Consider the following 12,013-nt stretch of genomic DNA (forward strand, 5'->3'; position numbering starts at 1 on the left):
AATCCCCCAGAGAAGCCTGGGGATTTCCACAGCTGCACAACAACTTCATAGCAAATCCTTTTAAGACATCCTCAGGACAAAGCAGCACAGCATTTTCCTCTGAACCCCTGAGCAATTTTAAAAATTGTTTTTAATTTATGAAGCAAAATTTTACAAACACTCATGCAGCTCTGCTATTTTCCTGCCTCTTACCCGTTTTAAGATTCTTACAATATATCTGAAACGACCTACAAAGTAGCAAAAGACACCACTGCTAAAGCTAAAGCTGGATTTCAGAAGTCCAGACTTTTCAGGAGGCCTGTTTTCAAGGACAGATAAGGAAATATCATGGACTGCAAGAAAAGGAAGTCTGCTTCCACCAGCTAGAAAACATATCCCAACAAACAATCAGGAATGAAAATTAGTGTAATAACTCTGTTGGAACACCTAGTGAGAAAGATCTTTACACATTCCTGAAAACAGCTGAAAGAATGTGAAGAATCACAAAGAAGAAGTAACAACATCTACTCTCACACACCATTTTTCAAAATGCTACTATTGCTTTGCCACATGCTTGTCCTCAGGACACACACCTCCACACCTTCACTTCAAGCACAGTCCATGAAGGACAGCTTGAGACGTTCACATTGTTTATGCCACACTTTTACATGCTCCCTCACTGTGGTTCAAAAAAAACCCAGAACAACTCTTAAATATCAATAATTTTGGAAACGGTTTAAGTATTAAACAGTCTTCTACTTTTAGGTCATAAAAAAACCCAAATACTCTTGGAGACATCAGAGCAATACAGCCTGCATCAGAAAACATTTACACTGCTCAGAGATTTCCCTGAACTTGGTTCTCTCTTGAATTGCTTCATCCACAGGCCACACAAAGAAAGCAAAAAACAAAACAAAACAAAAAAATCCAAACCCACAAACACACCCCCCAAAACCCAGAACAAAACCCCCCTCAAAACAGCCTGGGCTCTGAGCCACATACTGGGGTTTTTTCCTGTCCACAAACAGCTTAATAAAAAAACCCCAAACAAATCGCCACAAAAGCACTGGAACCCAGAGATTCCCATGTCTTTGAAGTAGGATGCTACAGCATCTCATTCCTATTTTACTCCTGTCTCTCACAAAAAAAATCATCAATGTCAAGCAACTACAGAGAAATCATGTTTGTCCACTAAGACAATACAAAAATAGCGTGCTTCAGAGAAGGGCCTGAAGTTCCTTGATTTGATGGCAGTAGAACATCCATGGGTTTTCCTCAATCACTTTCTAAAAAAGGCTTCTTTATAGTCAAAGAATGAGGCTATAAAACTTTTTTGGTCTGTGGTTGGCATATCAAGCCTCAAAGTAGTGGTGAAAGAGATGCCCAGTAAAAATAGTACATCCAATTTGTTTGAAAAACACTGGATTCATTTATAAGCAGCTCAGTTTCAACACTGGGCTGTCGTGACCCTCTGTTACAGTTTAAGGAAACCTCTGCTTTTTTTATCCCGAGCAGCAAGTTAGGCAAAAGTGAACATAAAGCTCCTTGCCAGATTAGTCTCATTGTTTAAGAGAGCTCTTTGCTATATTAGTGTCATTATGGGAGAGGATTGCAAAGGCAAGAAGTACATATCACTGAATTTAATGGGTAAAGTTTTCCACCCCAAGGGACACTTGCAGAGGAATCCTGACAAGTGGAAACAGTCTTCCTCTCTGCACTGGCTTCTCTGTGGTACCTTCTGTGCATTAGTAGCAGCAGTGCATTCTACACGTGATATGCATTTTTTTATCCTCAGCTTCTGCTTGAGAACTTTAGACGTTAAAATCCTTTAAAATCCTGCTCCATTCTTTCCAGTTGAGCTTTTGTGAATTTGGCATAGCCCAAGACAATTAAGCCAGTTCACAAGAGAAACAAAACACTACCTAAGGGGGTGCACTTCAGACAGGCAGTGGCTTTGCGTTTCTCTTAGTTTGCTATGCCATGAAGATAGGGGACTGCAAAGCTCAGTCACTAAGATTCCAAATAAAATCAAGAATCCAACTATGGTGTTGTGTCAAGATTGCAGTGGTTATGCTGGTATTTAACTAAAACAAAAGCCGACATCACTTACTACTTTCCTGTACATAAGGGCCTATATTTAAAAAGACTAAGATTGCAAAGCACATGAGTGGAGCCACTGTTCTGGTTGTTTTGCTGCTACTGGCATACCTCTTAAGAAATAACTGCTTTCCTCCAAATAAACAAAATACCTCAGGAGGTACAGTATTTAGGGCAGTCTGTCACTGTATATATTCTGCCAGTTATAGCAATTTTTACACAAGGAATAAAAAATAAGTTACAATTAACATAAAAAAAATTTAATTTATTCCAGTTCTCCATAAAATACCTGTTCTTTTTATGAAGTCAGTCAAAATGTACACTGGATATTCAGGTTACACTGTAAGAATTTGTGATATTCTGATTTGCAGAATTTTATTAAAATCATCTAAAAAAACTGGATACAACATAATAACAGACAGGTCTTCGACACTTAACAGGCTTCAAGCTGAGTTTGCAAACACCAGCACCTATTGTAATCTCAGTTCTCAACACTCCTCTGGACTTCGCAAAGACTCTCAGACTATGCTTCTTAAAAAAAACCCAATCAGAAAAAACAAACAACAAAAAACCAAGGCAGACAAGAAGAGGGAATATTCTTATCTGTCAATGAATTAAAAACTTGCAAGAATCTTCCATTTGGGCCAAGTCTTAATTGACCAGCCTTATTGCTACAGAGTGCAACACCACCTGCAGTCTCTGTAGCAAGGCATTTCAGCCCCGCTCCATTTTGCATTCCAAGTGGGAAAAGAAAGAGGAAAGACTGGAGTAAGAAACTGATGTTATTTGGAATAATTCTGACATATAAAATTACTTCCCAATGTGGGAGGTGAAGAGCTTCATGAGTCAATCCTGCTGTCATCCACAGCATGTCTTTCAATGTGTCCTACAGCATCCTAGGAAAGAAGCAGAGAAGTCAGTTAAAAATAATAATATCACCAAAAACCCCACAAAAAACTACAAAAAACTTTGCAGAAGATTCTTGAAGCCTCAGTGAAAGTGACATTCTAGATAATATACATTTTTTTGGCTTAAAGCTTCTAAAAAAAATTAAAACAAAAAAACCCCCAAAACAAAAAAAAACCCCCGAAATACAAACAAAAAAGCTCAAATGCCAAGCTATTAATCACATATATAAAGTATCTCCCATACCACATCATTCAAGGCAAATAAAAACCAGCTTCCTTTCTGACTAGAACGTATCAAATAAACACATCATACCCAAAGCCAATGCTTAAAGAGAAATGAAGGATTCTAATTCTGTTTCTTAGTTCTCAAAGAAACCTCCTTCCATTGTGTATTTTGAAAAGCATTCAACATGAAGGTAGTTTATATTGCCAAGAAGTAAAATGTGGATTTTTATCAACCAGTCTATAGGTAACAACCCTCCTTCCACTCACCCCCCCAACCCTTTCCATATCACTTAATCCAACTCTTACGCCTTCTTCATTTTCTTCCCATCTGTGCTAACATTCACTCAGAAATTTATGCACTACTTATTTAAAGATTGTTAGCAAAACTAATCCCATGTGAAAGATAAACAGCATCAGCATCCACAATAATGAAGGGGGGTAGTGATGAATAAAAATTAAAAGGATAAAGACCTGTTTCAAGACTGATGTTTGTTCATCTTAAAAATAAATTTTTCCTACAAAACCTTAATAACATCTTGCATATAGTTCTCAGAATTTCTTCTAATATTACATGGAAATGGTAAAATTCTTGAAATATTTTAGGACCAAACTGTTTTAAATTGACCATATCTCAAGTTATCATACTTAGCTGCACTCTTCACCTGTCACAGGTTGAATTGAACCCTATTAGCCTTGTATGACTGTAACTGTATGCAGTTAAGCCTGTCAAGACTAGAAGAATTTAACCTTTTTAAGAGAAATAGGATCTAGTCCCACAACTGTGGTGATATAAAGTAGTTTGTACTATCAAATACAACCATGTTAGTTCAACCACATACCTGCTTGGAACCTTTCCTGGAAGTAAAGAAAGCATCACAGTTTTTCCAACGACATTTTAGGGTCTGAAAATTTGGGTTGGTGTGGTCAGTTAGCAAGTGTTGTTTCAGATGGTCCACAACTCCAAAGATCAGTGAACATCCATGCCACTGGTAGAAAAAAACATGCCAGAAAAAGCCAGGGAAAAAGAATTTTAGCTAATGCTTTTCTTCTTGCAACTTCACAATATTCTACCAAGACTGTTCACACACATGCCACCTCCTGTAACTTTTTAATCGTCTTACGCCATTTCCATTCTCAGTGGTCTCTATTCCTTTAACTACAGCTTTAGACAGATTTCTCCTGCCTCTAGCCAAGAGCAAGAATGGCAGCATGAAGAGACAAACTATGCCTTTACAAGATTTAAGTTTACCTGAGACAGAGTCACTGGGAATTTAAATAAACTTATTTAGCAGAGTAAATCAGCTTTTCTATGTCACTCAGCTGAAGTTTTTGGTTTTAAACAGTTACATGCCACTATCTAAAAATTGCCAGAAAGAAAAATAATCTAAGATGCTACTATCAACTTGCCCCAAAGCATACACATAGACTAAAGATCATGAAAAATGCAACTACTGATATATACGTACACTTAAAATGCACATACACATTTTTAAAATGTTATTGAATTATAACAAATTAACGGTCAAGCTATCCACGACTGAGTAGTGTAAAAACTGTAACAAAGGGAGGTTAAAAATATTTCGCTCATTACCCAGCAACGATAATTCTGCAGTAGATTAAGTCTCACAGCTCTGACACTGCCATCATAGCATCCAGTGTAGATCTGTAAAAGAAACACTCATGGATAAGCAAGCTGGGAATAACAGAAAAAAATAAATGAAGGCAAATTTTGAAGGAGGTTTCAGCATAGAACAGGTGAAAAGCAATAAAATATCAACATGCATGGCTTCTAAATCTAAAAAATAGGTCTAACCTAATTCTTTTAAGACTTGCATTCATAGTTTACAAAAACCTACTAATGAATAAGAAATGTTTCCATAACTTCTATTTTTGATAATGTCGTGTGTGTAAAAGTTCAGAAAACTTTAAAATATAATGTTATTATCCACTGAAGTGAAAAAAATTTTAGGTGTAAACGTCAAGTTGAATGTATTTCCAGGACTTAACCAGTTATATGTATATCAAAAAGAGACGGAGAGGAAGAGTGAGGAAGAACATCAGAATTTCAGAAAGAGAAGACTGATGCAGATCCTGAAAAGGCAGGCAAAATGACATCTTAAAAAACCACTTCTGTTAGACAAATGCTCCACACAAAATTGTCCTTTTGGAAAGAAAAGGATGTCAGCTGCTCGTAATCCCATAAAGAACATTCATCGTTAAAAAAAGTCCTCACATAATACAGAAAACTCTGCAAGCTGAAGATTTCATTTGCTCTTTTTGTTCAAGACTTCTTGTCTCTTGAAGATTCATCACTAGCATATAACAGCCAATCTGCTGTAAGAGACTACACTTTACTACTAAGACTACTACAGAAAATCATAATCTTTCACTCTCACTAAGCTTCTCATCTGAACACTTCTTTGATTGAAAATGCCCAGAACAGACCACTGCTGGGGGACAGTTCAAGCCTCAGACTGTGAGCACAAAGCCTGAGTGCACTTAGCTCTCCATCTCACTCACATGAGAAGTGAAGCTTGGGCAGTATGTATTCTAATTAGTAGGAGATCAGTTCTGTTCAGCTTGATTCTTCTGTTATTACAGATCATCACTATACTTCTTATTTCACAATCTGAAAGAATGTTTGCAAACGAATTCCTACACAAAAGCAAGTAAGTCCTTTTAATAACTTAAGCAAGTTATTTATCCAAAAGTGCTTCTGAACCTTATCTTGCAGGGCAGACGTATGAAGAAATCTGTGCACCTAAATCAATTGTTTAGGTTCTATCAAAGGTTACTAGAGGTTTGACTGTGGGTGAAGTTTTTCTCTAGCATCTGTGTGACTCTCTTGAGTAAAAGTCAAACTGGATTAATGCTTGAAAAGAGGAAATATTTTACTGTTTCTCGACTCTTCATTGCAATCATCACTGTAAACGGAACTATTGTTTTAAGACTACAATAAGCTAGAAGGTAATTTTCCCCCAGACAATAACACTACATAAATACAAAGCTGTTACAGCAATTTGACTTTTTGGCTGACATTTCTAAGCTTTTCTTAGTCAGACAGCGGGTTGATTTCATTATCTGAAAAAATTAAACTGTCTTCTATATGCCTGTGGAAATTACAATCTTCTCTTTGAGAGCAGTGACAAGAAGAAAGTTACCATGCTCTTATGGATGGTCATACACATGATCATATCCGTGTGGCCTCCATAGACTTGCAAGCGGTCATGTGACTTGAAAGAAACAGACACAGACATTTAATAGCATGACAGTTAATACCCATTCTTCACAGACGTGTGAATGACAATGCTTCCTAAAGCAGTTTCCTGGGTAGCAACTAAACACTGGTAGATTCCAAACTTCATAGCCACCATGAAAGCTCACTTTTGCTTACATTACTTCTGTGACTCTTTGTCTGCTGAAAGACCATGGACAAAACTTAACATTTCCCCACTTTTCTTAGCTGTCATTGTCTTAGAACAACACAGATTCTAAAAAAACGGTTTAGGCTATATTCTTTAAAACCCATATATTTTGGCTGGTGAGACAACTATATGTTCTGTGTGACAGGAATGAGAGGGATGGGCCAGAGACCAGTAAGCACGAAGATGACTTCTATTTGACTTCAAAATAATTAACATATATTAGGTTAATGTCATTAGTAGCTATCTTCCTACCTGTAGTTCATAAACACGAACAAATTTATCTAGACATGCTGTCACCATCACTTTCCCAAGAATATTCACAACTGTTACTGCATGGTTATGGCCTTTATAGATCCGTACCAGCTCTCCAGTCTGCATCAAGAAAAAGCAAAGGCAAACAGGTGTTTGGTTTTGGTTTTGTTTTGTGGTTTGTTTTTTTTTTTTTGGGGGGGGGGTGTTGGTGGTGTGTGTGTGTTTTTTTTAAAAAAAACAAAACAATAAAACAGTTTTACTTAACCTAGATAGGGTAGCTAGCTTCAATGCTTGCTACTGAAAAAATGGAAACACCCTTTTATTAGACTTCCGTTTTCTGTGAAGGCACTTCTAGATTATGATCAAATACTACTTATCCTTTTCTTTGCCCATGTTAACACAGAGTCATTCCAGTACAATAGAAATGCATGCCACTATGAAGTGTGTACTTCTCTTTCCATCATTAGTTACGTGTTCCCACTATCCTGCAACTAGTACTGTGCTATTAGTACTAGCAGCATTCATGTAGCCACAAGGATCAGTGAGCAAATTTGGCTAAATACACAGAAATATACATTCTTTTGGGTCAACTAAAATTTACCTCCAATAAGTTTCTTAATCTAACTTATTGCATAGCTACATGAACGCTTCTGCTAGCACAGGGGAAACATGGTATAAAAGAGGAAGAGAGTGGCAGACTAGAGACAAAGCATTCATGACAGTACAACAGCTCTTGAACCAGCTAGTTTGGAATACTGTGTTTCTCAAGTTTATCCCGTATTTAAGAAACTCTTCCCCCACCAGAATATTTCACATGGCTTTGCTCTGAACCCTTTCCACATTATCAGCACATTTGTAGTAATATTTGCAAAAGCAAGATCCCCAGATAAAAAGGTGTTGCCTATCATATTACAAGCATGTTTACGTATCCTCTGCACGCCTCCTTAGATAGCTATAGTGCATAGCTAAATTAAAAAAATAATATGACTTCCTTTTCTAGAAGCACTTTTCCCCACCAGTCTGTCAAAAATTCTGGAAATACTGACTTTATAGCACAGGAATTCACTGCCTTAATAGCAGAAGTCACTCCAACTTTATATATGAGACTTACATGAATGTTGTGGGCATGGACAGACTGGTCACTGGAGCCACTGAATACCAGATCATTCACAACCTTCCCAAAAAAAAAAGTTTTATTTTTGTAACAGATACGGAAACGGGCAAGCAAAATGTTAAGATGCTGTTCGGTTTATTTCCTAAATTTGACAGTCTTAAAATCAACAGAGAGTGTGGGAAAAAAGCATGCATTGAGTTCTTTACAAAAGAGCTAGACAATGTACTATGCTGTCCTAATGATGACTTCTGACACTTCGCATTTGACATTAGAAGCTGTTAACTTGCAGCCCATCAGGCTAACTCATCCTACCTATGGACTATTCTCAGGGACAGCTCAGCAGTAGATCAGAGACCAAGCAAACTGACTGCAGAATGCTGCTCTGCACATGCACAGTAAAGCCCAGTGTTTCCTGGAAATACTGCATGTGCTGTGTACTTATATTCTGGTCACATAAGAAAGACGATGCTCCTGACAAGTACTAATCTAGAAAGGAAGCTTAATAGATCCATCCTGGATCAAGAACGAACCACATTATGCTGCTATGCAAGCAGGACTAGGATAGCCCACAGGGCAAAAAAGGCTCTGCCACGGCCCCATAATATCTAAAGTGACAAATACCACTTATGGAAGTCATCTCCTTTCTCTTACATGATAGTGGTCACAGCAAAGCAGTCAGACAAGCGTATGTTCCAGCTTGTAATCTCAGGAGCCAGAAACCTGTAAGTGTGTGTTACTGATTCTTCTATTAAAAAAGAATACTACTTCTCTAGAGTTACATTTTTTTCCAGTTTCCTCTGAGGTTTGTACTATCAGGATATGTGAAAACTAGCTTCATCTTTGCATTGGCAAACTCACATTTCAAGATTCCTTGAATCTTCTAACAACGTGAAATAAACATGCTTCCTACATACACACCCCCAACAGTTTGCTGGGAACGTGAAATATGGCAGAGAATTTTCTTACCAAATTACTTAGGTTTTATCATTTAAAATAGAGAAATCCTCTATTTCCTACCATAATCTGCTCACTATACAATGAGGAAGAAAAAGAAAAAACACACCATTTTAAGCATTCTATGTCAAAAATATATTTTCAGAGACACTTGCCTTCATGCAGAGTATAGTCTTGCTGTGACCTTCCAGGGTTCTGAGCAGCAGTCCATTCCGCGCATCTCGCACGCTGATGGTGCAGTCGTAGGAACCCACTACCAACAACTTCCGTGCTCCTTCCTGAGCTGTGGCTAGACAGCTCACTGCTCTAGGGCCATGGCATTCAAAGGTATCAATCTGCTTGTTGTTCTGAGGTGGGACAAAAAAAATGTATTGAAGAACTAAAACTTTGTTATGACACTGACTCGACCACTGAGTCCTTTTTGTGTTGTACCTGTTACGTCTGATTTCAGTTTACTAACACGCTATTTCAGCAGTGGTAAGAGCTGCATCTTCCAAATCAAGGAAACAACTCCTTATGTTAGGCTTTGATTTTCTGTCTCCTAAAAAAATATTTCATTATTTAGCAAAGCTCCAGTAAATCCTCCTTCCGAGTTACAATAACTAGAGGAAATAGTGTTATGAGAAAAATGCAAACTAGGATAAATTTGTAAGGATACATTTGAGAAATTAGTGTAGGATCCATGAAGAGAATAATCAGGAAAATAATTTTATTTAAAAAAATATTTTTATTCACTTTTAAGTATCATGGAGATTGCAGATTAAGCCTCTTTGCCAGAAAATCACGTTAATGAGTCTCTCTTCCATAACTGCAAATGGAGCAGGCAAAACCAGCAACACATTAAAGTCTCCCACACTACTTTGATGGGCAAGAAAGGAGGACTCGCAAATAATCAACTGCGTCACAAAACTCTCATGATATACAACTGGCAGGCCAGGTGGAACTTTAAGGAAAAATGTGACAACAATACAGCAATTAAGAGAAAGGTAACCGGAGGGAAGGGGAAATGGGACAGCTTCACACACTGACAAAAATAAAGGACCAAAAGGGGCCAACAGTGACCATTTATACCAAAATACTTACACTTACTACTCAAGAGAAAGAATGGAAAGAAACACAAAGTGGAGAGAAACGGCATCACAACAGGCTTTTAGGTGCCAATATTTAAACAAACTAACCTTTATGCTGAAAGTAACCACGCTGCCATTTGCAAGGCCTGCATAAAGGATCCGCCATCTACTGTGTAAACAGAGCACTCGATCTTCCAATTTAAACTGTTCCATACACTCTTTGGTCTGGCAATAGAAAGAAGTATTTAAAGCTTCTCATTAACTGAAAACAATTCAGGGAAAAAAGCCTGAAGTGAATGATGATTTTCACCTACAAGCTGTGCTTTTTGAACCAACAGAGGTGGAGAAAAACATCTGAAAGTTTGGTGTCACATCGCAGTTTGATCTTGGTTTTAATCAGCGCACTTCCATCTTTGAGACTTGAGGTATGAAGTGGGGCTCATGTCCAGCTCATATGGGTTTAAGAGGCTTTTAAAATTTGTATTTGCGAAAAAACACTCGCGTAAGAATGCATTACATGTTAATCAACACAGAATTTGAGTACCTTGATATTGTAACAGTTGATAGTGTGGTCGCTTGAGCCAGTATAGAGTGCAGCATTCTTCCCGTTTGTCTGAGTGACCAGGAGGCAGTTCACTTTTGAAGTATGTCCTTCAAAGATGGCCACACACTTCCTGCTCTAAAAGGGAAAGCATAGGGTCTGTCAACATAAAGGCCAATAACGCTTCTCAGGATCTGTGCCTGACAGAGTAGGGTAGGACAGCCAACAAAAGCAGGACACACGCAGCAATCTATCTCCCCTTACCCCTCTCTCATAGGGAGGGGAGAGGTTTAAAGAAAAGAATAACATAAAAAACTAGGCGCTTGAAAAAGCAGCTGCTTCCTTAACTACACATTAAGGCTTTACAAAAACAGGAGTGCAACCTTGTGACTACAATTAATGTAACACCATTCCCACAACTTTACTTACAACCAGATTGTAGGCGCACACAGTTTTGTCAGCTGAGCAGGTATACAACAAATTCCCAAAAATCTGAATAGCATTCACTGCAGCCAGGTGTCCCTCAAAGTTTCCCTCTGTAGGTTCTTCATCCTCACCTGGCTCCGAAGACACTTCTGCAGGACAGACACACACTTTCTTTCATTATGGGAACATACTCAAGCAAGCATGCTACTCTTGTTTGTATTACCAAACAGCAGAACTATTTTGTGGGCTCAGCACCTTAAAGTCAGATTTCATTGTGGGTCCCAGCTGGAGCCTGTAAGTGGCAGAAGGCAATATAAAATGCCAGAAAGGCCTTTATATGATGTTAAGTCCAGAAAGATCTTTACAATAGCAAAAGGATTGTATTATTGTTTGTCCCACCGCTCTACAGAGACTGTGGAGCAGAAGTGTTCATGTGGGAGGAGGCAGCGGGGATGTGGAGGGATCAAGGCACAAGGCATTCAATGAGAGATGACATAAGTGAGTATGCATCACTTCCAACTTCAGGTTTTAGTGGAGGTTTTTATCTTCAGGGCAAAATTCCTCCCTGAAAGCAGTCTGATTGAGACTTAACTCAAAGTCCTACAAGATACTATACACAAAGTATCAGAAGACAAGCTTAAAAGTTATACCTGATGAGTTCTTTGATCCTCTTAGTGATGATATGGAAGTCTCTGTCTCAGTCACACTGTAACACAGATAAAGAGTAGCGAGATCAGACTTTGCATGTTCATTTTCAGACAAAATATTAGTGTAAGTAATACTCCAGAACACAAGACTGTGCACTTAGTGAAAAATAGGCTGTGACAGATAAGCTTAAAAACAAACTTCCCATAGAAGGCAGCCTTGTATTAGAGAAATTAGTAGGTGACAAGACACATTAATTGGTTGGACAAAAAAAGCAAATTCAATTTTCATTTTCCACTCTTATTTCACTCCTGAATGAAATTACAAGTTGTACAACTTTCTGAACAGGAAAGAAAGAAAAAAAGAAAAAAAAAAAA

General features: G+C 38.0%; 1 protein-coding gene across 1 annotated transcript; it reads right to left on the bottom strand.

The window, feature by feature from the left end:
• Nucleotides 1-2,628: 2,628 nt before the first annotated feature.
• Nucleotides 2,629-11,697, bottom strand: LOC104162434 (zinc finger protein 106-like; the record flags this gene model as incomplete). The annotated part of the gene is made up of 11 exons (XM_009701152.1): nucleotides 2,629-2,972; nucleotides 4,049-4,195; nucleotides 4,801-4,872; nucleotides 6,371-6,442; nucleotides 6,887-7,006; nucleotides 7,998-8,060; nucleotides 9,110-9,301; nucleotides 10,133-10,249; nucleotides 10,569-10,703; nucleotides 10,995-11,140; nucleotides 11,642-11,697. Coding segments are annotated over 11 exons (1,177 nt in total), but the record flags the coding sequence as incomplete, so codon positions are not given.
• Between the last annotated feature and the right edge of the window lie 316 nt (nucleotides 11,698-12,013).

The sequence above is a fragment of the Cariama cristata genome, unplaced genomic scaffold (genome assembly GCF_000690535.1).
Source record: "Cariama cristata isolate BGI_N322 unplaced genomic scaffold, ASM69053v1 scaffold8365, whole genome shotgun sequence".
NCBI lineage: Eukaryota > Metazoa > Chordata > Aves > Cariamiformes > Cariamidae > Cariama > Cariama cristata.